This window comes from Propithecus coquereli, unplaced genomic scaffold, assembly GCF_000956105.1.
Source record: "Propithecus coquereli isolate 6110/MARCELLA unplaced genomic scaffold, Pcoq_1.0 Scaffold461, whole genome shotgun sequence".
In the NCBI taxonomy this organism is placed as follows: domain Eukaryota; kingdom Metazoa; phylum Chordata; class Mammalia; order Primates; family Indriidae; genus Propithecus; species Propithecus coquereli.
The window spans coordinates 865,318-890,435 of NW_012150408.1; the positions used below are offsets into that span (position 1 = coordinate 865,318).

Consider the following 25,118-nt stretch of genomic DNA (forward strand, 5'->3'; position numbering starts at 1 on the left):
CTGCAACCCAACTCTCTCATTTATGGATGAGAAAACTGAGGCCCATCCAGAGAGGGGAGGTCTGACCATCTGGAAGGTTACATGCCAAGCAGGAAATGGGGTAGATTCTGAATCTGAAGCCAACTTTGGGCTCTTGATACCAACTACTGTGCCAGCAAGGAGCCTTTCCTGCTCCCAGGCAGGTTGGGCAGGAGTGCATGTGAGGGATTCACACTGTCACTGGCTTTCCTTTAAATATAGGAAAGGGGAGTCGGCCAAGTTGTATTGGAGGATCAGGCTGAGTAAAGTGTCTGCAAGGCTCAGTGAGATGCATGCTGGTGCCAAGGTACAGATGCAGGTTCACTCTGTGGCCTTGGGCACAGGCTCATGGAGTCAGGCCTCAGTTTTCTCACCTGTAAAATGAGCAGGTTGGACTGAATGACTCCCAAGGGCTGCTTTCTGAAATGGCGAGTGGTAAATCACTAGAGACTTCCCAAAGGAATGGCATTAGGCTGGGGCCCCAGGAACCCAAGTCCAGCGTGGTGTGGGTCAGCCTAGCAGGTTGGAAACACTAATTCCCCACTGATCTTGCTACGTCCATCCACTGATCTGCCATCTGGAATGTTCCCATGTGCAGAAGACTCCAACAAAAGGCAATCTGGGCTGCCCACATGGTTCTCAAGCCAAGAGCTTGGCCTCCTGCCTCGGGGGTTATCTCTTACTGAGATTCCACTTGGGCCAGAATTACCTCAAAAATGTAGTCTTTCCCATCTTTGCCATGTACAGCTTTGACAGCACAGATGTCCAGGCCACCAAACATCTCAGAGCAGGTGTCCACCCACAGCTTGTACCTGGAGGTGATGAGAAGGTGTCCTGAGGCTGGGGCATGCACTCAGGGCAAGCCTGCCTGCTCGTCAGGCTCTCCTAGCTGCCTTGTCCCTCTCTCCCTCCCACCACTCCCTTCCTCTGCTCCCTCCCTCCACCCCCATCAAGCACATCCCCTTATCTACAGCATCCTCCATCCTCTGCTCTCCAGACCTACCCATCTTTGCAGGCCCAGAGCAGGTCTCACTGCCCCTAGGAGGCCTTCCTTGGCTATTTCAGCCCATGCTAACCACTCCTTTCTTGGAGCTTCTATGGTATGTACAGTTGTTATCTCCATAAAGCACATGACCCAGTCCTGCCTCATCTTGTTAACTGGCTACTTGGGCCTTTGTGTTTTATCTGTCATGTCTGCTTGGAGGCTCCCTTTGGGCAGGGCTCATTACTTATACCTCCTCATCTAAGTTAGCCTCCCTCTAACTAGGCTGGGGACTGGACTCCTTCTCTCACTCACCTGTCTGACATGGCGATCTGCTCCAGCATTGCAGAGCCAGTGTTCGTCTTCCAGTTCCCTGAGATCGATGTCCTCCTGCAACAAGGTCCCGCCAGGATAGGACAGGCAGTGAGCCATACCAGCAAGAGGAGGGCATGAAACTTTACAGAATTTTAGCTCACTGCACCTGCTTCTCCCACAAATAGCCTAGGGGTCTGTTATGCTGATCCTTGAGCCTGGCTGCCTCTGAAAACCTGTAATTCTCTTCTCTCTACAAGGGTCCTGCCTTGATCTTTCAATCAGATGAGCTCTTGCTCTCCTTAGAAGCCCTGTGGGAATTTGCTTGTACCTTACTACATCTACTTTTTACTTTAGGTATTGGAGCTGACTCTTAAGCTAAGATTTGTCCACAAGTCTGTAAACCACCTGAGGGTATATATTGTGTCTTATATTCCCAGAAACCTACCCACTCAGTATCTGCAATGACTTGATACATTCCAAACTGGAAATTCCATCAATCCTGGGAACTCCTACAGGGTTCTTATGAATATCTCCCAATGTCTTCCTTATTGGCTCACTCATTCATTCATTCAACAGTTAATTTCTGAGGGCCACTACAGCATTAGCCATGTGACTCTGGGCAAGTCAGTTAACCTCTCTGGGCTTAAACTGCCTTATCTGATAGCTTGATGCCATTAGCCTCTTCTTCTCTGCTGTACCTACTGCACCCTCATCCATGAGCACATGTTAAGAGTCAAACAGCCTTGGACCAAATAGAAGGTGCATGACCTGGTTTCTGGTTCTGGATTTGCTCTTGACTGGCTGGGTGACCTTGGAAGAGTCACTTCACCTCTCTGAGCCTGTCACATCTGTAAACACAGGGCTGTCAGGAGGACCAATTGATACAGGCTTAAATGAACTGTAAGATGCACCAAATATATCTTTTTCATTATTAGTCTTCACCCAGACATAGTCAGGAGGAAGGGGATGGTTCAGGGGACAGAAAAGCCCTGCTCACACCATTGACAGAGCCCTTCACATGCTGTCCTCATCACTCGGCGCTGTTTGGAGAGTGGGTGTGCTAGTTCCCAGGAGGGTCCTCCCTGGAGATCAGAGATCTGATTTCAGACACAGAGAAACCCGGTTATGTGCTAGTTTTTCAGAGCCACGAGGCAGCCCATCAAGTCAACTGATGGGGTAATGACGATCCTCACGCTGGACAGCGCTGACTGCTTTCCAAGGTGCCTTCCTCACCAAACCCCTCATTTCTACAGCCCTGCTGGGAGCAGGCTGGCATTCTTGCTTCACAGGCAAGGAGAGCACTGCTCAGCAAGCTTAGAGGATTTGTCCAAGATTGCATGTCTACTCGAAGCAGACATGAGATAAAAATCCAGGAATCTTTGTTCCCTCGGTGTGAGGTGCTTTCCTCTGCACCCCACTACCCGACACACAAAGAAACCCGAGTGGCAACACAAAGACAGAATCATACTAGAAATTACTCTACCTTCCAACAGTGGTGGTTTACAAATGCGTCCCTGTGACCAGACTCCTCAAGGAGGGACAGAGAGCTACTCACTTCCATGTCCCCAGCATAGAGCCACGACACATAATCGGGTCTCACAAACTTTGAATGTGGTCACCGATTCCCACTATTTTCAGGTTACACACTCAATTCAACATGAGCCAAAATCCAGTTTACAATTATATCTGTCGGTACTAACTTTCTTCCCACAACACTTCCTTGGTTTGTCAGGAATGCCACGCTGATACTCCTACTACGCTGATGCATATACAATGTGAAAGGCCGTCCCATCTATAGGCTCATCTATTTCATTAACAGTAGTAACATTAATAGTTTTCATAATCTTGAGAAGCCTTCGCTTCAACATGAGAAGTCTCAGTAGCAGAACTTTCAACCACAGATCTCGAATGACATCCTGGCTGCCCACCACCATAGCATACATTTGAAGGATCTGCATCGGTAAAAGCTTAAAATAAGAAGGGAAGGAATTGAATCCCATATACCTGGTTTCAAGCCAGTCCCATGACCACCATGACTTTGTCAACAAGCAAGATAGTAGTAAAATCATTGCATAATTTTGTTGAAGTTAATTTGTAGGTTAAAATCCTTTTTGAGTGAATAATGTTAATGGCCCTTACATTCCCATAGCACTTTAAAGCTCGCAAAGTTCCCTAACACTTCACACCCTTTTTAACAATGGGATGTGGGGCACAGATCCATACAGGCTAGGTGACCTGGGGCATGTAGGAGCAGAGGGGCCACACTGAGAGGCCACTCAGTAACAGCATGACTGCCTCTCTGGACTCAAAGGTCATGGACCTCTGCAGAGGCACCCACGTTATCGCCTCCTGAGAGTGGAGGCAGGAACAGCACCTTCTTTCCACCAAACATGGCTGTCTCAGGATCTCCAAGGTGATTGGTGGGGGAAAAGGGAAAAATCCCAAACCTTATCTTGCTATTGCTAAGTCAGTCCCTTCTACTGAGAGCCGGGACATAGCCATAGGTTCAAGGAAGAGGTGTGGTAGAGAAAAGCTGAGAGGGCCTAAACATTCCTCCAAATAACTAATGATCCCTTGCAAATAAAAAAGTTAGGTAAATGTTATCTAAAGCTTCCCTGGTCACCCACCCTTCATCAATGTTTTGGAATTCTCTTTTCTTATGCTTCATTTAAAAATTTTTTTTTTTTGGAAACCCTAGGTCTTGCTCTGTCACCTGAGCTAGAGCGCAGCAGCATCGTCATAGCTCACAGCAACCTCAAACTCCTGGGCTCAAGCGATCCTCCTGCCTCCACCTCCCGAGTAGCTGGGACTACAGCTGTGCACCACCATACCTGGCTAATTTTTCTATTTTTTGTAGAGACAGAGTCTTGCTCTTGCTCAGGCTGGTGTCGAACTCCTGGACCCAGGCAATCCTCCCACCTGGACCTCCAGGGTGCTAGGATTACAGGTGTCAGCTACCACCTCTGGCCTGGTATCATCTCCTTTTAAGGATCAAGACCCTCTTACTCCACTGTAGTCATCAATAAATGTTTTATGTTTATTTAGGTGACTTTAAAATTAAAAAATAGGAAATCTGCTTTCCCGGGTGTCTGAAAAAATTTATGTTTCTGCTTTCTTGTAGTGGGTTTTTATAATGGTTCTTAAATTATTCTGTCTTACTTTGTGCATATTTTTAAAGCAATCCTAAATTCTTTTCTGGAAGCAGGAAGACTACAAATATAAAATTATAAACTTTTTAAAAGTAGGCCCCTTAACGTTTTGAAATAAAAAATAAATTTTAAAAAAAACTGCACTAAAAAAGCCTATTTTTTTTTTTTAAAAAGTAGGAATCTAGTGAATAAAGATAAAAAAAATTTTATGCCTCAGTTCTCTACAAAGGTTCTTCCCTGAATACTTACTGGGCACCTACTATGTGCCTGCTGCTATAAAAGGTAGTGAAGCTGCAGGGGACGATTCCACGATTCTTGCTCACAAGGAGCTCAGAGTCTGGAGGACAAGAGCGACACAAAACACACGTGCAGAAAGGGCACACTAGAGGTGTGTGCGGGGTGGTGTGGGAAAGGAGCGCAGAGAGGGGGCACCTACGTAACTCCAGGGGTGGGGAGCATAAGTCCTGAAAAGAGAGATGAGGGAAGAAAAACAGAAACGGGCGAGTAAGGAGAAGGGAAGGTTGCTCAACCTTGACGGCTGCTAAAGTCCTGAGTGGCAAAGGTCAAATTCATATATTAATGTTCTTTCTTTGTAAAGAAAATACAACTTAAAAAAAAAAGTCGGGTATCAATATATCCAAAATTGGAATTATAAACCATTTGCATTCTTACATATATTATGGACTCGAGGTCAAGTAGTCTTGAAACTTTCTTTCACTACATTCTAGTGGCGGAAACCTTCGACCTCCCGTTCGGGCAGCCGGACACAGTTACGTGGCGCAGTCGTCACCTTCATAGCCACCAGGCTTTGGATGCTCTGTAGCATCGTCAGGGTTGCATATTCTCACCAGGAGTTTCTCAACTTTTTCTGTGCTTGGAAATCTGGTGAAGCCTATGGACTCCTCCCGATGCACACAGCATGTAAGATGTATAAGTGTATAAAAGCACATAGTATCACAGGGGTGCCCAATTAGAGTCATCAAAAATATTAAATGAATCTGTGCTTAGTAAAATATGTTTCTTTCTAAATAACAGGAGTAGTGGCAGATCTAATAACTGCCATGATTTTTAAGTAGTGAGGAGAATGAGTGGTATTTAGAGATCATTGTAGTGTGACACAAGAATATCTGTGGTTACCGTAGGTGACAAAGTCCCATGTGCTGCTGCTACAGCTACTGCAGTCTGCTGTCTCTGTTCACAACTGAAGAGAAGGTGACATTTCACTTAGAGGGTAGTGAAAATGAATACTGATATTATTTCTCATCTTAGTTCGTAGACCCCCTCCTCCCACTTAACGGGAACCTGGGTTAAGAATTCCTGACTGAGGTGGCACCCTCTGCCTGACTTCTGCCTCACGGGCCTGGCACGGTTAATCCGAGAACTGGTTGCTACCTGGAGGCTGAGGAGGAAGTGGAGAGTATCTGCTGGGACCCCACCCCCTACTCACATGTAAGCCTTGTAGTTGTTGCCAATCTTCTGGACCCGGATGTCATACTTGGCGTCAATGAAAGGCTCTGCCGTGGCGTAAGTCTGGGTGAGGGCCACCACGCTAGCAATGTCCTGGAAGTCGTAGTGGTTTTCCACTTTGACCTAATGTTAGAGCAAGGTAGAGAGGCAGAAAGAGAGACGTACACATACACACACTGAGAAGTCACAAAGGCCCTGAGCCTGCAAATCCATCGAGATGTTTCCAATCCAAATGCAAACCTGGGTGCCACATCTCCCCAGGAGGACTCATCTCCCTAGTTTCCCTTCCCAGGGCTCAGGGGCTACACTTGCTACAAAGAACCAAGCAGGTGGCCTGTACTCTGCTTGTTGAAAGAGATCTGGTTGGCAATTCTCATGGCTTCAGAGGGGCCAAATCATCTTCTCCTTGGAAAGAATTTATCAGTAACAGAGGCAGAACAGTCTGCACATGGGCTATCTGAAATATGCCCTTCTTGGCTCAACCCCAAAGCGCAGCAGGCCCCTCTGCCTCACCTTGCCCATGCCGGAGTGAGCATGGCCGATCTTCACCACCACAGGGAATGTGGGCAGTGTCAGCTGAAAGCAGAGGAGCAAGGAAGGAATTGGTTAGTATGTGTCTCTCTGTGGAATCCTACAGATACTTTTCTTGGGAACACCCTTGGGAAAGTCTTTTAAAGAACTAGTACAATCTACTTGCTTTACAAATTAAAAAAAACTGAGGCCCCTAGAATGACAGTGGCTTTCCCAAAGTCACATAGCATAGGAGTGACAGAGCTACAAGCACTCCGTTCTCCTATTAGGGACACTCTTACATCTTTAACCTTCACTGCTTCAACCTGCTCTGCATTAGACAAACCCTGGGCACGAATGGTCCTCAGGCAAAGAGAATTAAAAAAAAAAATGTATCTCTGAAAGGATGAATTTCACTGTATGTGAATTGTATCTTAATAAATCCAAATTTTTTCACATACATTTTTGGAATCTTAACGTCCCTTTTGTCATGTACCTCTTAGTACCCACCCCCTTCAAAGGTCCATCTTTCCTATAATGATTCTTCCCTGTTTACCAACGCCCCAAACTCACCACCAAACAAAGCTTTGTATGCTAAGGCCTATTTCTGTCCTATTCTTGTATCAGAGCTGATACAAGAATTCAATATGTTTATCATGGGAAAGAGATCCTTAAAGAGGTGTACCTTGAGGGCGCCATATTTTAACAGAGGAACAATAAAAACTTAAAAGAAGAATTATCCTCCAAGGGCAGGATTTCAAGCTGTTACAAAATGGTGAGGGAAGAAGTAATATTGCTGAGTGAAGAGGGAGGAGAACTGGAGTGGAAGTCAAGGGACTCGTGTTCTAGTTTTCTCTGCCGCTAACTTTCTGCGAGTCCCTCTGTCTCGCTGCGCCTGGGCCTTCACGTCTGTCGGATGAAGAGATCGAACTGGATGGTTTTCAAGATCTCTTCAGATAATACATCAGACTCTATCTTGGTCTGGACATTATAGGAAAAACCAACTGGGCCACCAACCTGGACATCTCATCTTTCTCAGTCAGACTCAGCTCTCTTTCAATTTCCTTCTTTTCAAACATCGCTACCACCATCAAAATGAAAAGGTGTCCTTTGAAGAAAATAATGTCGACCCTGATGAAAAGTCAGACTCCCGTGGGAGTCTAGTATGACCAGAACTGGGAGTGTCTGGCCTGAGGATTTCAGCATTTCTGGCTTAGGCCAGTCAAGGCTGGGGGGGAGAGCTTCAAAGGGCTTCAGAAATTATGTAGTTTCAACCCTATTTTATGAAGAAACTGAGGCCCTGAGAGGCAAAGGTCACAAAGCTACCTACTGACAGAACCAGAATACAGTCTCCTACTTTCCAGTTCAGCACGAGGTGAAGACATCCCACAGCAATAATCCCATGGAGATTTGGGATTTGGAGACTATGCTCTGTCAAACAGTAGACAAGGCTCTGGTCACAGCGCAGTGACCCCAAGTGCCTTGCTTCTTTGTTTTCTAAGGTACCCCACCTTCTATAACATGACATAGTCTAGTGAGCGGGGGCACAGACTAAGAATCAGTGTAGCCTAGGGCCTGGAGAGGGCTTTGAGGTCTGAGCTTTGCCTTAAGTGACGGACACGCTGAGTTTGGAGTCCCCACCAAGAGCGCTGCCCCCAGCTATCTGCAGCCTGCAGCACTGGGTGTGGGAAAGGGTTTCTAAAGCACCGGCTGCTTCTCTGACATCTCTCCCCACCCCCAGCAGACGGAGCAGAGCCAAGACACACACACACCCCAACTTTCTCTGTCCTATTCCATTACTGTTTGCTGTTGCTTTGGAGCCTCATAAATAGGGCATTGAAAACACTTCCTGTAGCTGAAAGAAGCTCTGAGTAGCTTGTCTCACTCCTAGTGTGCTGCTCAGCAAGGGGTCCGTCCTTCTCTGTCACTGTCTCTTTTGCCTGTTGTAATTCTGTCTGCCTCTCTCCACTCTGCCCATCTCACTCTTTCTGTCTCTGCCTCTCCTCCCTCCTGCTCCTTCTGCCTAAACCACAGTCCCTCAGTCTTTCCGCCCTCATGCACTTGTCTCTGTCGCTCTTTCTGCCCCTGACACCATCCCCGCTGCCAGTGCCTTGCCCTCTACTCCCAGACAGCTTAGTTTTCTGGGCAGGGATGTGGAGGCTGGGGGACTCAGTCCTGGCTTCCCTCTTCATCTCACTGAGTCTTGCGGTCTGGAGGGCCCCGGGTCCTGCAGCCGTGGGTGGCCTCCAGCCAAGAGAGGGCGGAGCCCATGGGGCGGGATTGGCCCGAGGGCCACCTCATAAAGCCTGGGCGAGGGGCGCGACGCGTTCTGAAGGAGTGCTGGAGGGGCTCTTTGGTCCGACAGACCCCACAGGCTCGGTCGGGGCTCTGCAGTGTCATGCCCGGGAGCCCCCGGACCGCGCCGAGCTGGGCGCTGTTGCTGCGGCTGCTGGCGCTGCTGCGGCCCCCGGGGCTGAGCGAGGCGTGCAGCTGCGCCCCCGTGCACCCCCAGCAGCACGTCTGTCGCTCGGCGCTGGGTGAGTCCGAGGTCCGCGAGGCCCGCGAGGCCCGCCGCAGGGGGTGGTGGGGGGGCACTGGTATCTGGCCAGCTGCAGAACAGGAGTCGCCAGGGAAAGGAAGGAGCTCAAATCTCGCACCCGTTTTCTCCTGCTGGGGCTGATGGAAGGGCGGCGCCATAGCAACCTTGCAAGCGCACAACGTGACTGCTTCGTAGGGAAATAAAGATTGTATCTGGGACCTCCACAGCGACTCCCTCACCCCCGCCATACCGCAACTACGGAGTGTCATCCGAGCGATCTGGTGGTTATTCTGAGCTCCTGGATTGGCAGTGGGGGAGGGGCGGGGAGAGGGTTTGCATTATAACCACCCTGTCCGTCCGTTGCCACCATCCCCCAACCCCAACACACACCTTTTGCCATTTCTTTTCCCTCTGCCTGAAATGGCCTTACCCCATACCCTTAAATTCCTGGCAAACTCCCATTCGCCCTTCAAGGTCTAACGCACCCTCTGCCCTGGAGGCTTCCTGACTCCTTGGTGCCAGCACAGCGTCTCAAACGTGTCTGCGCTCTTGCTGGCTTGTGCTGTCGTTCTTCATAAGTGTGCCTTGCACTAGACCAAGAGTTCTACGGGATGGGGACCGTGTCTTAATCACATCCGTGGGACTAGGGCTAGTGCAAGGCCAGGCACAGAGGAAGAACTTCATAAACAGTTTTTGATTAATGCCCAAGCGGCAAGAGATGGACTACCTCAGTGCAGGGTCAGAACATTTAAGAATTCAATACACATTTACTAATATGCACTCTGGGAGAGCGCTGAGGCCTAGAGCTCCAGCAATAGATGGACCTCACATCAGCTGCCCTCCAGGGGCCCCTCCTCCCTCCTCTACCCTGACTCCCACCCTGTGCCCCACTGCACCCAGGGCTGCGGAGAACCAGGGCTCTCCACACTGAAGGTTCAAAGGGCAGAAAGAGCATGGAGGTTGTAGGACCTAAGAGGCCAGAGGGGTTTGGAACTTGCAGCCACTGCAGAGGAGGAGTTTCCAGGTCTCCATTCTCATGTACATTGCACTGCTCACACCTCAACCAAGAATTCCCCTGCGAAATTCTCCAGGGGCCCCAGATCATCCAGATCTCAGATGCATTGCTCCCCCCAGGCTGCTGAAGTTTCCTTCTTTTCTCTTCCTATGTAGTGATTCGGGCCAAAATCTCCAGTGAGAAGGTAGTTCCTGCCAGTGCAGATCCTGCTGACACTCAAAAAATGCTCCAGTATGGAATCAAACAGATTAAGGTACATGAGAGCAGGAGAGGGTGTTTACCCCCGTGGGCTGGTAGAGGGAGTGGGGTCTGGGAGGGGTAGGGCTGGCAGATTTCAGGCGACCTGGCTCGGTGATCCTGGGGTCTAGATGCTGAAGTGGGCCTGGGTGAGATTTGGGGGCAAGGCCCACAGCATCCAAGGGACAGGGCAGGGCCTCAGCATCCATCTGGTCCTGTAGCTGCCTATGCATGGGGGCCACTGGAGGTACCTCCCCTCTCACTGGAATAAACCAAGGTTTAAATTTTGTTTTTGTAAAGAGAGAAATAACCCAGTAAGGCCATCTGTGTGCACCAAATCCTGAACTAGACTTTTGCTTAAATTTTTAGGCTGAGAAATGGGAAGTTTTTGCTTAATATACAAAGAACACTCACTGACCCAATACTGCTTTTTTGTAATTGCCTCTCAGATGTTCAAAGGGTTTGAGAAAGTCAAGGATGTTCAGTATATTTATACTCCTTTTGACTCTTCCCTCTGTGGTGTGAAACTAGAAGCCAACAGCCAGAAGCAGTATCTCTTGACTGGTAAGTTAAAGACCAGCAACTGGCCTTAATAGAGTCTGTCTTCAGGAAGGTAGTGAGAAAGGAGCCAAGGCCTTCCTTGGGCAGCAGGCCGAGCCAGGCGGCACGTTCTTCGGCAGAAAACAGGGCTGTGTGAGTGAAACAGAGCCTCTGAGTTGGGAGGAGCCTTGGTAACGTTCCATTCAATACAGGAGTCCTCATTACGGTGATCTTGGCCACTGCTTCACTATTTTAAGAAGAGGTTGCTCCCTTAGTCTAGGGCAGCTGGTTCCATTTTCAAACACCTTAAATTGGCGTTAGATCTTTGGCATCTTGAGCCAAAATCTGCCCCTCTATAACTGCTGCCTATGAGTTCAGCTCTGCCCTTTGCACAGGGGCCTTGAGTCTAACACAGCTCTGTCTCTATGCTCTTGGGCCCAGGCAGGTCTCTTCCACACTGAATTCGTTGGGATAGAACAGCTAAAGAACCGCACAAGAATATGACTCCATAAACGAATACGACACTAAATTATTTTGGAGTTCAGGGAAAGGAGGTATTCGATGGTTGTAAACAATCAGGGAAGCTTCATTGTATAAGTGGGCTCTACACTGGCCCTAATAGATGTAAAATATTTAGAAAGAAAGCAAGGAAAAGAAAAAGCCCAGTAGGTGGGGAGAACAGGTGAAGGAATTCCACTCTCTGTCCATCCATTCAGCAATGATCACCTACTCATTGCCAAGCTTGGGGCAGGAGACTGGAGATTCAGCAACAAGCCACAGTCCTCAAAGAGTTCACAGTGCAGACGTGGCTCTTGACAAGTCTCAGGCACTGGAGGCCACAGTTATGGGGTTTCGCAGCTCTAAGGAGATGGAATCATGCGAGCTGGCAAACTCCTGCATGGGAGAGGCAGAGGCAGGGCGTGCCACCGAGCACTCCCGTTCCCGGGACTGGCAGACCAGGCCTTGTCAAGCTCTTTTATCCCGTTATCCCACCTCCTTTCAGTAAGCACCTGCTCTCTGTGCACTTGGCTCTCTGCTAGGCACTGCGATGGGTCCATTAGGGGAAGTAGGAGATGTGCTTTCTGCCCTCCGGGAGGTCAAGTCTGGCTGAGGGTGGGGATAAATGACAAAACCCAAGTCTACTGAAAAGTCATCCATGGTGCCCAGGCCTTTTAGGAGAAGGCATAAGCTCTTCTGCCTGATGTTGAAAGCCCTTTGTGACCAGAACACTGCTGCCTTCTCCAGCTTTGTCTTCTGCCATTTGTCAGTGACAGTTCCCAGCCTCTCACTGCCCCCCGAGCTGAACTAAACTACTTGCAGTTGCAGAACATATGCTGCTGAGCTGTGTCCTTGCACAGAGTGGTCCCAATGACCAGAGGCCCTTCCCCCAACTTGCTTGGCAGGTGAACCTCTACCATCCCTTCAAGGCCCCGTGCAAGCACCTTTCCTCTGAGACACCTTCCTTGCCCCACATCCTCTCCATAGACAGAGATAATTTGCTTTCCTTTGTTCTCATACTGCACTTTGTGTATAATCACACAGTAGTGCAATTTTTGCCTACTTCTGTCCATTCCACTCATTTTTAAGCTCCTTGGGGGCAGAGATCCTGTCCTATGTATTTCTGTATTCCTGGCATTAAATCATAATAGTTACTCAGTGAGTAAATGATTGAGTGACCAAGGTTCTAAACAAGGTGTGGGCTAACGTGGTCAGGGATGGCTTCGAGGATGAGGTGGTACTGGAAAGGTCTTTGAAAGGTGAAAGGGAGTTTCATAAGTGAGGAAGGGCAACTTTCCCATGGGGAAGGGAAAAGACTCACCAAGTATCCACAGGGCAGGAGATTGGCCTTTGTAGATACTGGGAAGGGTTGGGAAGGAAAAGGGTTCTCTTATTTATGGAACATCTGTGGGCCCACAACTGTGCTGGGAACTTTATAGATACTCTCTCATTTAATCCTGGCAACAACCTTATTATTCTGGTCTTCCAGCTGAGAAGTTACGTGACCCTCTTAAGATCATATGGCTAGTAAGTGACAGAAAGGAAGGAGGCCCACCCAGAGTCTGACTCTGAAGCCCATGTTCTTTCTGCACCGTGCTAAAGGAAACAGCCGGCACTGGGTCCCACGACTCTGCCTCGCACAAACATAATCTGTCAATCTCTTTGCTATAAAGATTATAGGGGTTTTTCTGGTCCTTTTGTTGAGCCCCACGTCGCTATTAGAGAGGCTGCAGTTCTGGACCAAGGCCCCTGGAGCTCCAGAAGCAGACTTTTGATGCTAGACTCTCCTCCCTCTCCCCTTGGAGGTCAGGTCCTCAGCGATGGAAAAGTCTTCATCCATCTGTGCAACTACATCGAGCCCTGGGAGGACCTGTCCGTGCTGCAGAGGGAGAGTCTGAATCATCACTACCATCTCAACTGTGGCTGCCAAGTAAGGGAATGTCCATTTCCAAGGTCTTGGGGTGGGGTGGGCGGGATGGGAGAAGGGTCATGAGCCTTTTGGCCTCTCGCTTTATGTCCTCCTTCATTCATGCATGCATTTATTCATTTACTATACGATACCTGAGATCTGCCATGGATCAGGCACTGTATGAAGTTAGGGATGGGAAAGCAACTCAGTCCACAGGGCCTGATCTCAAAGTACTGATATTTTGCCTGGGAAGGTGGCCATCATATAAGGCCAACTGAGATGACAGTAATACAGCCACCATTTAAAGAGAATCTACTCTTTGCAAGACCCTGTAATAGTCAATTTATTTTAAATATTTAATTTAGTCTCCATAACAAATTCATGAAGAATTGAGATTTCCATTTTAAGGTGAAGAAATTAAAGCTCTAGGAAGTGAAGTGACTTGCTCAAGGTCAGTAGTAGAGTAAGGACCCTCAGGGCTGTCTGACTCCAGAGATGCCATTAGAGAGGCAATACTGCACGTGAGGGCACAGGGGAGGGGGAATTCGGAGGGGGGGCTGGGAGCTAGCAAAGGTTTCATAAGACAGGGTGCATCTGAGATGGGCTATAAGGATATGTAGGAGTCTGAAAGGCAGCAACGGAAAAAGGACACCCTACTCACTTTGATGTTGTGTGGCCATGACTCTAGATCACCACCTGCTATGCAGTGCCCTGTACCATCTCAGCCCCCAACGAGTGCCTCTGGACAGACTGGCTGTTGGAACGAAAGCTCTACGGGTACCAGGCCCAGCATTATGTCTGCATGAAGCACGTTGATGGCACCTGCAGCTGGTACCGGGGCCACCTGCCCCTGAGGAAGGAGTTTGTTGACATCATCCAACCCTAGTAAGGACCAGTGACCACCACATCCCTTCAAGAGTCCTGGAGATCACGCCAGTTCTCCTTCCCTGCAGAGCTCTGGCCATCACCACCTTCCCCACTGCTGCCAGCCAATGGGAAGTGCTAAGTGGACAGTCTGGCCAGTGGCAGGGCAAGGACAGGGCATGTTACAGCTTGTGTCCAAGACCCCAGCCCAGAATCTGTCAAGGGCTAGGGAAGGCAACATGACTTTTCTATCTTGCCTTCAACCCATCTCCTCTGCTTCCCAAACCCCATTAGTGTAGCCTTGTACATGTTACTGAAAGCGTTTATTCTGGCTTAGTTTGTTTTCCAAAGCCAGGACTATTCTCATTTATCCCCAGGAAAATATGTTTTTCCTTTGCCTTAACTGATCTGATAGGGGGAGAAATGGCGAATGTTATGCATATGAGATGGTATATCCTTGTGATGTATAATACCAGAAGATGGGTTGACAGTGTCACAAACAGGCTGATTGGCAGGACTGAAAAGACAACATACTATGGCTCTATTCCTCCTGTCTCAACTTATCCTAACCCTCTGACACACTTTCATCCATTTGGGGGAGTGTCCTGGGGGACTGGGATCCTTCAGTGTGAGAGTTAGAATGGCCTAAGCCCCTCCCCATGGCTGGCAGAGCGTCGGCCCAGTTGGCGTGCCTCCTGGGACAAGAACAAGAACTTACTGTCTAAGAATAGGTACTGCCTCTCCAGGTTAACTATCCTCATGCCCTCAACTGATGTCCGTAAGCCTTCTCTTCTGCCTCCTTTAGATTACTAATGTCTTAATTTCTGCTTTAGAACTTATTTTTTAAGCCGAAAAAGCCTTTCTCTTGGAGAGTTGAAGTCCCCCTTCAACTTTTGACACCTCAGAGCAGCGGTCCTCTCTTGAGGGCAAATTTCAGGATAGGGGACAGAAAAGAAATAACACAAGGGCCCCTGGGGGAGAAGGACGGTAGATGGGGAATGTACTTTGCAATTATTGCCACTTTTTTCAGTGGTCAGCCCTGCTAGATGTCACAGCAGGAAGCAGCCTCAGAGAGCCCTGCACCCTTCTGCTTGGCCCTCACCACCACGCCCTGGGCTCCCTGAGATCTGCGGCCACCAGAGCTGAGGCTTCCTCAGCCTCTGCCGGGCTTCCTGGCTTGCCACAAAAGGGCAAGTCCTGATGTTGGCCTCTAGGAGTGATTAGGGACAAGGGTTTAAAATTCCAGAGCTCCTCCCTGGGGAAGCTCTGGCAAAGATGACAGAGAAAGTTCTTTTCAAGGCCCACAGTTTTTTCCACATGTGGTCTGCTGGTAAGCAGGGCCATACACCATGTGTTAGAAGAAGCCTCTTGATTCTGAGAAATGGTGCAAGTGGAGATCCCTTTTGGCAAAGCGAGTGGGAGGGGGAAAATACTATCTCTGTTCCATGTCGCGCTGAGTCTGCATTGGTGGGTTAAGCAGGATCACCCACGGATCACACCAGCCTGGGGCAGAGGGTGTAGGGACAGGGAGGAAGAGGCAACTGGAGCTCTAGGTTGCCAAGGAGGAAAAACATTAGCAACAGCCTCCTTACCAACCAACCAACCATCTCATCTCTCTGCTCCTTCTGATATCCTGCGATGGACTCAGAGAAGGCATAGTGTTAACTCAGCCTCATCACCATCTTCAGGAAGCCGAGGGAGCAACATCTTACATCTGAGGAATGCTTCACTTCACACCCTCCCAGAAGGTATTACTTAGTCTCACTTAAACGTTGTACGTACCGTATTAGATATCCTAGTCAGGGATAATTATGCCCACTTGACTGTCCTATTGGAAACTGCACACAGTGACGAAATGTAGCTTGTCCAATGACACATGGCAGAGCTAGGGCTGGAACCCAAAGCAGTGGGATCTTCTGATTGTTGGTTTGTTTGGGAGGTTTGTTACTCTCCTGGCCTGATTAAACTCTCCTAGCTTGATGAAACTGCACTTGTTTCTGCCCTTCCCTATTCTGTCTCCAGAATTTGACAAGAGGCCGTCAGCTAAAATCCAGCCATTCCAGCCCCAGAAAGCAGCTCTGCAGTCCCACCCAGTGGAGTCTTTGGGGGTGAGATGCTGAGGCCCTCGTCAGGGTCCCACAGTCACCGTGTGGCTAAGATCAGAATGAAAACAGCAGAGAGACTAACATGCCCACTCAGCTACCTACCATCTCTTTGTGGTTGGGGTAGTATGTCTGCTCAATGAGTGGGAACTTTTCTCCTCCCAGTGTCTTGTAGATGGCCACCAGCTGGGCAAACTGCAAAAGAAAAGCAAATGTTTCAGCTTATCTAAGACAACTTCTGAAACAGACAGACAAAACATCAATCCATCAAATAAATATTTATTGAGTATTTGCTCTGTGGAGGGCTTTGTGCTAGGCACAAAGAAGTATACAATTCCTGTCCTCAAGGAACAGCTGCTTTAGTTGGGAAAGGGAAAGAGTGAGTTAAAATTCATTGATTACCTTACTCAATTTTAATGGTATTTCATTCAATCATCATATCAAACTGATGATACTTTATCATCTTCATTTCACCTATGGGGTCCAGAGAGGGTAGAAAATTTGCCTAAACTCACAGAGCTGCAAAGAGGTAAAGAAAGGGTTAAAACTTGGGTTGCCAACTCTGAACACCTGTATCTCTGCGCAACAGCAAACAATGAAGCTGAATAGGTAATGTGGGCCAAGTCTTAGAAGTTCAAATGCCAGGTAAAAGAACGGTGCATTTTTTTCCCTGTAAGCAGTACGAAGTCACCAGAGTTTGAGCAGGGGGCATATCATGAATGAAGCAGTTCTTTCTTTCTTTTTTTTTTTTTTTGAAGCTGTTCTTCAGGAAGATTTGGATGGTCATGATACGCAAGATAGACAGGCTCAGTCTTTCTGGGACTTACTACTCACCCAAGAACCCTTCACCTATAAGAAACTGGAGTAGCTCCATGGGAAGAGGCAAAGTACACAGACTTGCAGTGTCAGGGTTGAAAGTACTTTCGTGCACAGCTAGGCTCCCCACCCCGCTGTTTTATAAATAAGAAACTGGGGCCCAGAGAGGTCACTTGCCCAAGGTCACACAGTAGTTGAGCCAGATTCATAGCCAGGCCCCTTCTGTCCCAATCCATAACTTTCCCTATTTCTTCAAGTAAGCACCTTCCAGACTCCCCAGAGACTGTGCTCTTCCCACAGGAAGCGCAGGACTTTCCTTCTCAATACAGTCACACACACGCCCACATGCCCATCCCCCGTGCACTGGCAGCAGGGAATACGCATTTTCTCTCTAGTGCTGCTGGATTAGTTAGTTCATACTCCAAGCTGCCAACATCAGAAACTGCTAGAAGGGAAAGCTGTCAGGTCAAATCTGTGTATCAGAGAAAAGAAAGCCACAGCATATTCCAAAAGCTCAGGTCCTGTTCTCTACGAGGGATGTTGGTCCATGAGCCAGTGAAGGGAGAGGGGGCCAAGGCAGTAGAAGCTCAGAATTGAGTTATTAGAAAACTGGAGTCTTTTAGTTCTTGTTCTACCTTTTAATTTTCTAGGTGTCCTTAGGCAAATGATTATTCCTCTCCAGACCTCATTCTCTCCATATACAAAATGAGAGGGTTGAATTTGATTAGCTCCTCGAACTCTGTACCATAAAGAATATCCCTTTCTTATATTTCTTCCCAAACTCCATTATCAAACTGCCTTTAAGTGATCATCTCTTGTGGTCCTTTCATGGGTACAAAAGGATATAATTTTGTTACTTTTGAAATGCTGGAAAACATTGGAATTCCTGGGTTGCCCCTTCTAGTGACACACAACTGGTGACTCTAGAGCTCTAAGGCTGAAAGATGGTTCATGAGCTGTCAATCCCCTACGATTATGGTTGAAGAGGACATTAGAAAGTCTCTAGATCAGCTGGTTCTTCAGTTTGCTTTGACTGTCAAGACCAACCCCTCAGACCTTTCCTGCCTTCTCTGATTCTCCCCACCACCTCATCTGACCTTTGAGTCCTGCCTGCCCACCTGGGCTTGGCTGGACTCCAGCTCTGCTTCTGGGTACCTGCCTGGGTTCCCAAGGCTCTCCAGCATCCCCGGGAGCTGATGCCAGCGCTGCCTAACGACCTCTGTCCTGCTGCAGCCCACGTGCTGGCATGGCACCAAGGTACGCAGGGCCCTATCTTTCCAGCATGTGGGGGAGTTACACAGACACTCCATGGATGCCAGGAAGGCCTGCGGCAGACTCCCAGAGCCCTGGGACAGCCAACACTATAATGGCAGCCAGTTCCCAGGCTCTACTTAGGTCTCAGGGAGCTCACCCCACCCTCCTCTACCCAATCACCAGTGGTCCCTGTCTGCTCAAGGTACTGGACTTGGCATCTAACACCTGCCTCCCTGGAAACAGATTAAGGCACAGGCACACAGTCACCGAATAAACAAATGTAATATCTAATAAGGGCTATTTCCCCTACACACAGACAAATGAATGAATTTGGGAGGCCACGGGTGCTGTTGTTAATTAATAGGAAGATATGTTCATTATAACCACTTATCCAATGAATCAGGAAAGATTTCTTGGAAGAAATGGGACTTCAAGATCAGTTTAAATAATGTGTTACCCCTCTCCCTCCTGGAAATGAAATGCTTTAATTTCCTGGTGCACCTGTCTCCAAAAAACCCTGAAAGGCTGACAGGAATTTCAAATAAATTTGCAGCAGTAAAGGGAGGTGCCATTCTTGCTTTCTCTGGAATGCTGCTTTCATTGACAAATCCATGTCTGCTTCCAAAATCCCAGTGGCCTGCCCTGATCAACTCCAGAGATGGTGGGTGTGCTCAGCGACAGCGGCAGCGCAGCGCCGAGCCTTCTCCAGCTGAACAGGCCTCTCCCCACGGCCGCAGCAAAGATATTTAGAAACATGAGCCAACGTCATCATCTCAGAGGGACCGGCCTGCCCCTCACAAGTCCCCAAATTTATCCACTCCCATTAACAGGCAGAGAACAGTATGTCAAATGTCATTCACGTGGCAGCTGCTTAGTGAAACCGAAGGGAGAACTTGGTGTCGGGCCAGGGAGACCTGCTGTTCTCCGGCGACGCCAAAGGCAGTGTGCTGGGATCATGAATGGGTGAGAGTGTGACCCCTCACCAGGTCCCAGGTCCCAGTTCCCAGGAGGGGCAAAGCCCTGGGCACAGGCTTTCCCTGCCCCTCCCCTGCTTGGCCTCTGGCACAGTTCAGAGAAAGTAAATGGGGAACTAGTTTCTTCAAGAGGTCCCAGATACTAGGGGACTGTAACAAGCAGGCTGACAAAACGGTGGCAGGTACTACTGTTATTCCCAGTTTGTGGAGAAAGAAACCTGGGCAAAGGTTTAGTCAGAGGAAAAGCTGATAGTAGTGGAATCACCCTGTGTGGCTACGAAGGAGCCAAATTCAAGCCTCGGGGCTGGGGTAGGGCGTATGTGCAGCAGGAAGGCCATGGGACTCAGGAGAAACTGGAGGTCCCCAGAAAAGACACTTGCGGAAGGTCTCACACGTGCTCTTCTGTGACTGGCAACACACTCAAATCCCACAACTCCGTTAGCCTGTGTGTGCAGAACTCCAGGATTCCAGATGTCTCGGGCCACATGGAGGGGAAGGCTGAATAAACGGAGCCCGGGAAGTCAGCCCCCCCTTGACAATGGCAGCCCCCAGCCCTGCTGACCCCTTGTCTATCGCTCTTTCTCTCACACTGGAAGGTCTCCCTGGCTTCCAAGGGAATAGGAAAGCTGTTAGTTCAGGTGTGGAAAAAACGGTCAAGAGCAGAGGTGATAGATCTATTTGGTTAAAAAACAAGCCAACAAAATAAAAAATAAAATAAAAAAACCACCCTCTTCAGCTCCCTGCGTCGTAGAGAGGCTTGAAGTTGAGAAACTTCACGATTAGCACCAATGCCAGGAATCTTGGCAATCCAATGTGTGCGATGGCTGAAATTTGATTTTTGCAAAACAAGAAGATGAAGAGGATGTGATTAGAGGGCAGGTGTTTCCTTCCGAGAGGGCCAGCCTGGAGCGGCAGAGTCAGCAGAGCAGCTGCGTGCCCTCGGTGGTCGGAGCGGGGGCCAGAGCACCCCAACAGCTATCACAGGTCACTCTCCCTCCAAACCCCACTTTTTCTCTCTGCCTAAAAGTTTCTACTACCCTCCCAGACTTCCAGATTGGCCAAGGAAGGGACAACCGTGCCAGCTTCCTCCTCACATTGTAGCCCAGTCTGTGTGGGAGGCAATGGCACGTAGAGAAATCCTGGCTCTACAACTTTGGCAAGTTACTTGATCCTTTCTGGGTTTCATTTTTCTGAAAAAAGTGTTAATAATGATAATATCAATATATGCCTTGTAAGACTATTGTGAGGACTGAATGAAATTAATGTGGACAAATCTCAGAAGTTGGCACCATATAGTAATAGTAAATGGTTTTCTGCTCCTTACTTTCCTTCTTTAATTTTCACATCTCTACCATGAAGGGGTGAGATTTGATGATCTCCAAGGGTACTTCCGGCTCATATAAGTGTCTGATTCGTATGTATATGGATAACTCTCATTTTCAGGTTGTTGAAACACTTAGTATGACTCTGTCACTAACACCTCTCTGAGCTGGACCATTCCCTTGGTCCCTGCTGGGCTCAGGCCTTTCCAATAGTTAGATCATTCTAAGAGGCAAGAAACCGGCTTTTGAAAATCATTGCAGCCCATGACCAAGGGCAGAACCTACAGACCCATAGAGGCTTCTTCACTGAATCTCTGTGTGACTTTACTGTGAGACCAGAGGTCCACTCTGCTGCCCAGGAGACCCAGCCCGTGACACGTGGTGATGAGCACTGTGACAGCAGGGCCCCCCCCATGTCCCAGCTGAAGCTCCTCTCACATCCTCTCAGCAGGTGCCTCCTGCATCTTGAGTTCCAGGAGCCCCTCCCAGGGAGTTGGGAGACGCAGGGCCTGGATCCTGTGCTTTCACCTGGGGGCAGGGGTCCTCACTCACCACCCACGGCTTGTCACAGAAGTTGTAGATGGATTCCAGGGAGTTGATACTGGGGAGGCCTGCGTATTGCATGCCAATGATCAGGTGGCGGAAGTCCTCGTTCTCTGCCATGCCGAATGCGTGCTGCCGGATGAGCACAAAGTCTGGCCGGAAGGACCTGGTAAGAATGTAGAGGCCGGTTTACCATTGGCCAGCACCAGGCCATGCCTCATTCTGTCTCCCCTTTCCAAGGCCCAGGACAGCAGAGAGGTCTTAGGGAACCCCCTAGTCCAAGCCCCTCATTTTATTATTATTATTCCTTTCTGGACAGGGAAATGAGGTGTTATGGCACTTTTCAGAGGAGATCTGAGGAACAGATTTCTGAAATTCCCTCATTCCCCTGGGCTAAGCATTGCCTTTTTCTAAGGCACAAATACCCTCAGGAGGGGAGAAACACTTAGACCCTCACGTCTTAAGTGAAAGTATTTTTCCCTGTCCTCGTGGGGCAGTACGAGAAGTTAGGGCTCCTTATAGCTTTAGAGTTGGTGCTCACAGCAGGTCCTGGAAAACTGAAGACAACAGAAGTACTTGGCTGCCTTCACCGCACTGCCACAGAGGTCCCTGATCTCAGTGCCCTGTTCCAACCCCTTAAACTGCTCCTTAAAATAGGCGATGCCCTCATCAGGCCCCCAGGAGAGCAAAGGGCCAGGCTGGCTGAGGACAGATGCCAGACTTCCCAATGTTATTCTTCCAAAGCGGACGCTGGGGAGGGGTGCAAATATTTTTCGCAGAACTGAGGTTGAGCAATGCTACAGGAAGCACTGAGCACAGAATGTTCCCGTGCATGGGAAAGCTCCAGCGTTTCACCTCTGGCCAGCAGAGCTCCTAGCTGCAGATGCTCCACAGGACCAGGCCCCTGTCTTCATGCCAGAGGAATCTCACCTTCCTAGAGAGTCAGCTCTGTGGTAGCATCTGCCCCCAAGGCTCTAAGCTTCAGCAGTTTTATACTGTGCATAATGGCCTATCTGGTTCTCTGTCCAGGCAGCCATCCACCCCCACCTCCAGCCCCAGCCCCACCTGGGCTCAGAGATCAGTCTTTTAAAGCGAAGGTTTGGAGGAGCCCTTCTCAGTCGCTCAGGTGACTTAGCATCAAGTTGACATGGCATTTGTTAGCCCTGCTCTGACCTCCTTGTGCCCCAGTTCTGGGCAGCTGGCTCCAACAGTATGTTTTAAATCAAACTCCAACCTTCTATCCCAGTTACAGGAGTTGAACCCTACACTGTGGCCACCCCCTGAGTTCCTGCACTGGTACCTGGAAGGGCCTGCCTTATTCTTGCTAGATCCCCTTGGGTGCCCTGCCACCTCCTGCCGGTGTGCCTGCATCCCATGACTCCCTCCACCTGCAGCTGGAGAAGCATGTCCATTCTCTCCAGTAGGCTCTACCTGAGCTCTCCCCTCACCTGGTGGACATCTCTTTTTCTGTCTTCCTCTGTAGTCTCCAGGATGGATGAGCTCATGTTTCCTGTTGTTAGGTCCCAGCTACCCCCCGCCTGGCCTTTCCTGCCACTGACCCAGTTCCTGTTGGACCCTAGAAGCCTCAGCGTCAGAGTTCTGCAGATTGAGGTGGGGAAGCAGGTGAGGCAGAGACTCTTCCTGGAGCAAGACTGAGGTCTGAAAACCTGAAGCCCACTGAGCTCCTGGGAAGAATGACACTGTGGCAACCATTTCCCACCATCTGGAATTCTTGTTGCTCCCTCACAGAATTGCTGCGAGTATGACATCACATCTGTGAGGCACCAGCATGCCACCCGGCACGCAAGTGCTCAGCAATTGCTCATTTTCTTCCACCCGCAATGTCCCTTCCAACCCTAGGCTTTCCTACCAGACTTCTGAATTCCCAGGAATGAGGACTACAGGAAGAACACAGGGCCGGGAATCAAGAGAACTCACACGGGATGCAGGGCTCTGCCACAACTCGCTGTGTGAATCTAAGCAAATCCATGCCAAATGGAAGGCCGGACTAGATCAGATGCTGTCAAACCTTTTCTTTAAGCAATAGAACCCTGTTTTCCAGGGCAATGTATGCAGAGATAAAAGCACAGAGCTGCACTGGCTGAGGGGGTGCGGGGTGGGGGTGGTCCTAGAAGGAATCCAGTTACCTCTGAGTGAGCTCTGAGTCCAGGAAGCTCAAGGCTGCTTTCTCCACCACTGGACTGAGAGCTCCCAGAAGGCAGGAGCTGGCTTTCCCTGCCGTCTCTCCGCTTCTGCACAGCACACGTCATTAAGTTCTGGATACCATACGTAGCCCTTCTGTCTCACTCCCCCTTCAAGCCAGAGCTGGTAACTCTGGAGACAATGACAGTGGCCCTGAGGACAGAAAGGCCTTACCGGACAACCTTCGTGCCATTCCGGAGCACCTGCATATCCACAGCGTAGGTCCCATCCGCGTGAGCCACCAGGTTGAGCTCTGAAAATTCCGCCTGGAAAATCACAGCAGGGGGTCAGTCCACAGTCCTGGCTTTGCCAGTCCTCCGCATGGCGGCGCAGCCCCAGCCCCAAGCATTTATTGACAGTTTTGAAGGTGTCTTCACATACTGATGTCACCTAATTCTCACAGCAACCCTGTGAGGCAGGGGGGACAGAGGTAATTATCCCCATGCACCAAAGTAGTAGACTGAGTCTCAGAGCAGTTAAGTGACTTTTCTGGACAAACAAAACTTATTGTTGGCAGAGACAAGAGCAAAACTCAAGTCTTCTGCCTCCAGCTCAGCCTCTCTACAGGGAGAGAATGTAGACCAGGACGATGTCCCCTTTGTCAGTTTCAACAGACATCCACTGGTTTCAGTTGAGGCAACTGGGTGTTAGCTCTGCTCTGCCTTGTCCTCTCTGGGTTTCAGTTTCCCCAATCTATAAAATGGGAATAATTTTTATCAACCCTGCTTATCTAACATGTTGTTTTAAGATACGAAAATACTCTATAAATCATAGCACACTGCATAATAAATGATGAGTAACTTCTATTGTTGCATAGAAAATACATGCATCATTTAAAGCGAACATCCCTCTCCTCCCCAAACAGACCTAATCGCCTACTTGTTATGATAGAGGAAGGTAAGAAATGGGCCTTTCAGTGCTTCACTGTATTAAAACAGGGAGGTGTTCTTTTCTAAGTTCCCTCTGGAGTTCAGCCTCAGGCCCAGGGTAGCCCCCACTGGAGGCAGCACACCGGAACACAGACACGTGTCCGCCTGGAAGCATCTTGCCACCAGTGATGTGGAGGTGTGGCCAGTGTCCTGGGAAGACATTCTGCTACGGTTTTCCTCAGCCTGGAACCCTGCACGACCAGAGGGCCCTAAGAGCCACACTGCTTGCCTCCCTCCTGACACCAGAACCACGAAAAGAAGTCTGGGAAGTGAAGAGATGCAGCCTCAGGACCACGCCTCCCACAGAGCAGAGCCCGCGGGCTGAGTGGGAGACAGGAGATGGGGAGCCCAGAACCCAGTGACCGACACTGTACTCCACCGGGCAGAACTAGATGGCTCGCTCTGGGACGCCAGGGGAGAGAGGTGATGACACAGACACGACTCTGGGCTTCGGGCTGCTCACCTGCTCCACCTTGATATCATAATCTCCAAGGACTTTTTTGCCCCGAAAGCACTTGGCCCTGGAGAAAGGAAAAAACCCACACGAATTAGTTTCGTACAAGTATTTGAAATCGGACAGCAACTAGCACGAAGAAGAGAACTACGGCAGACAGAACCCAGGATAAGGGTCAAGGGACTCGGGTTCCGACCCTCACTCTGCTGTAGGATCACCAGGGACCTCAAGCAAACCACTTCCTCTCTGTCGGCCTCAATTTACCCGTCAACAAAATAATCCAAAGCACCCTTTCACTCTCAGGTTTTGTGATTTTTATGACAACATCCCTGGTCTTTTGGCTACAGAGTCTATTCATAGCAGCAGTAATTTCCCCAGTGTTATTCTTAGTGAAGACCAGGGTAGTCTTACACATCTCCACGGTTCCTTGTCTCCCCTGATCCCACATTTCACTCCGATTTTCTAGTTGGTTTCCACCC

General features: G+C 49.2%; 2 protein-coding genes across 2 annotated transcripts in view; one reads left to right on the forward strand and one right to left on the reverse strand.

Annotated features, from left to right (window-relative positions):
• Window positions 1-25,118, reverse strand: part of SYN2 (synapsin II) — a 176,352-nt gene that overhangs the window by 20,895 nt on the left and 130,339 nt on the right. Inside the window, exons 2-9 of the mRNA XM_012655174.1 lie at window positions 24,649-24,706; window positions 23,431-23,522; window positions 21,064-21,220; window positions 16,251-16,340; window positions 6,445-6,507; window positions 5,912-6,054; window positions 1,316-1,390; window positions 728-830 (exon numbers count right to left, since the gene is read on the reverse strand). Coding sequence (XP_012510628.1) covers window positions 728-830; window positions 1,316-1,390; window positions 5,912-6,054; window positions 6,445-6,507; window positions 16,251-16,340; window positions 21,064-21,220; window positions 23,431-23,522; window positions 24,649-24,706 — 781 coding nt within the window. The remainder of the gene's footprint in view (window positions 1-727; window positions 831-1,315; window positions 1,391-5,911; window positions 6,055-6,444; window positions 6,508-16,250; window positions 16,341-21,063; window positions 21,221-23,430; window positions 23,523-24,648; window positions 24,707-25,118) is intronic.
• On the forward strand, window positions 8,779-14,065 carry TIMP4 (TIMP metallopeptidase inhibitor 4). Its single transcript, XM_012655175.1, has 5 exons — window positions 8,779-8,978; window positions 10,151-10,248; window positions 10,682-10,796; window positions 13,076-13,200; window positions 13,868-14,065. The coding sequence occupies exons 1-5, from the start codon at window positions 8,840-8,842 to the stop codon at window positions 14,063-14,065; spliced, it is 675 nt and encodes a 224-aa protein (XP_012510629.1). The 5' UTR covers window positions 8,779-8,839.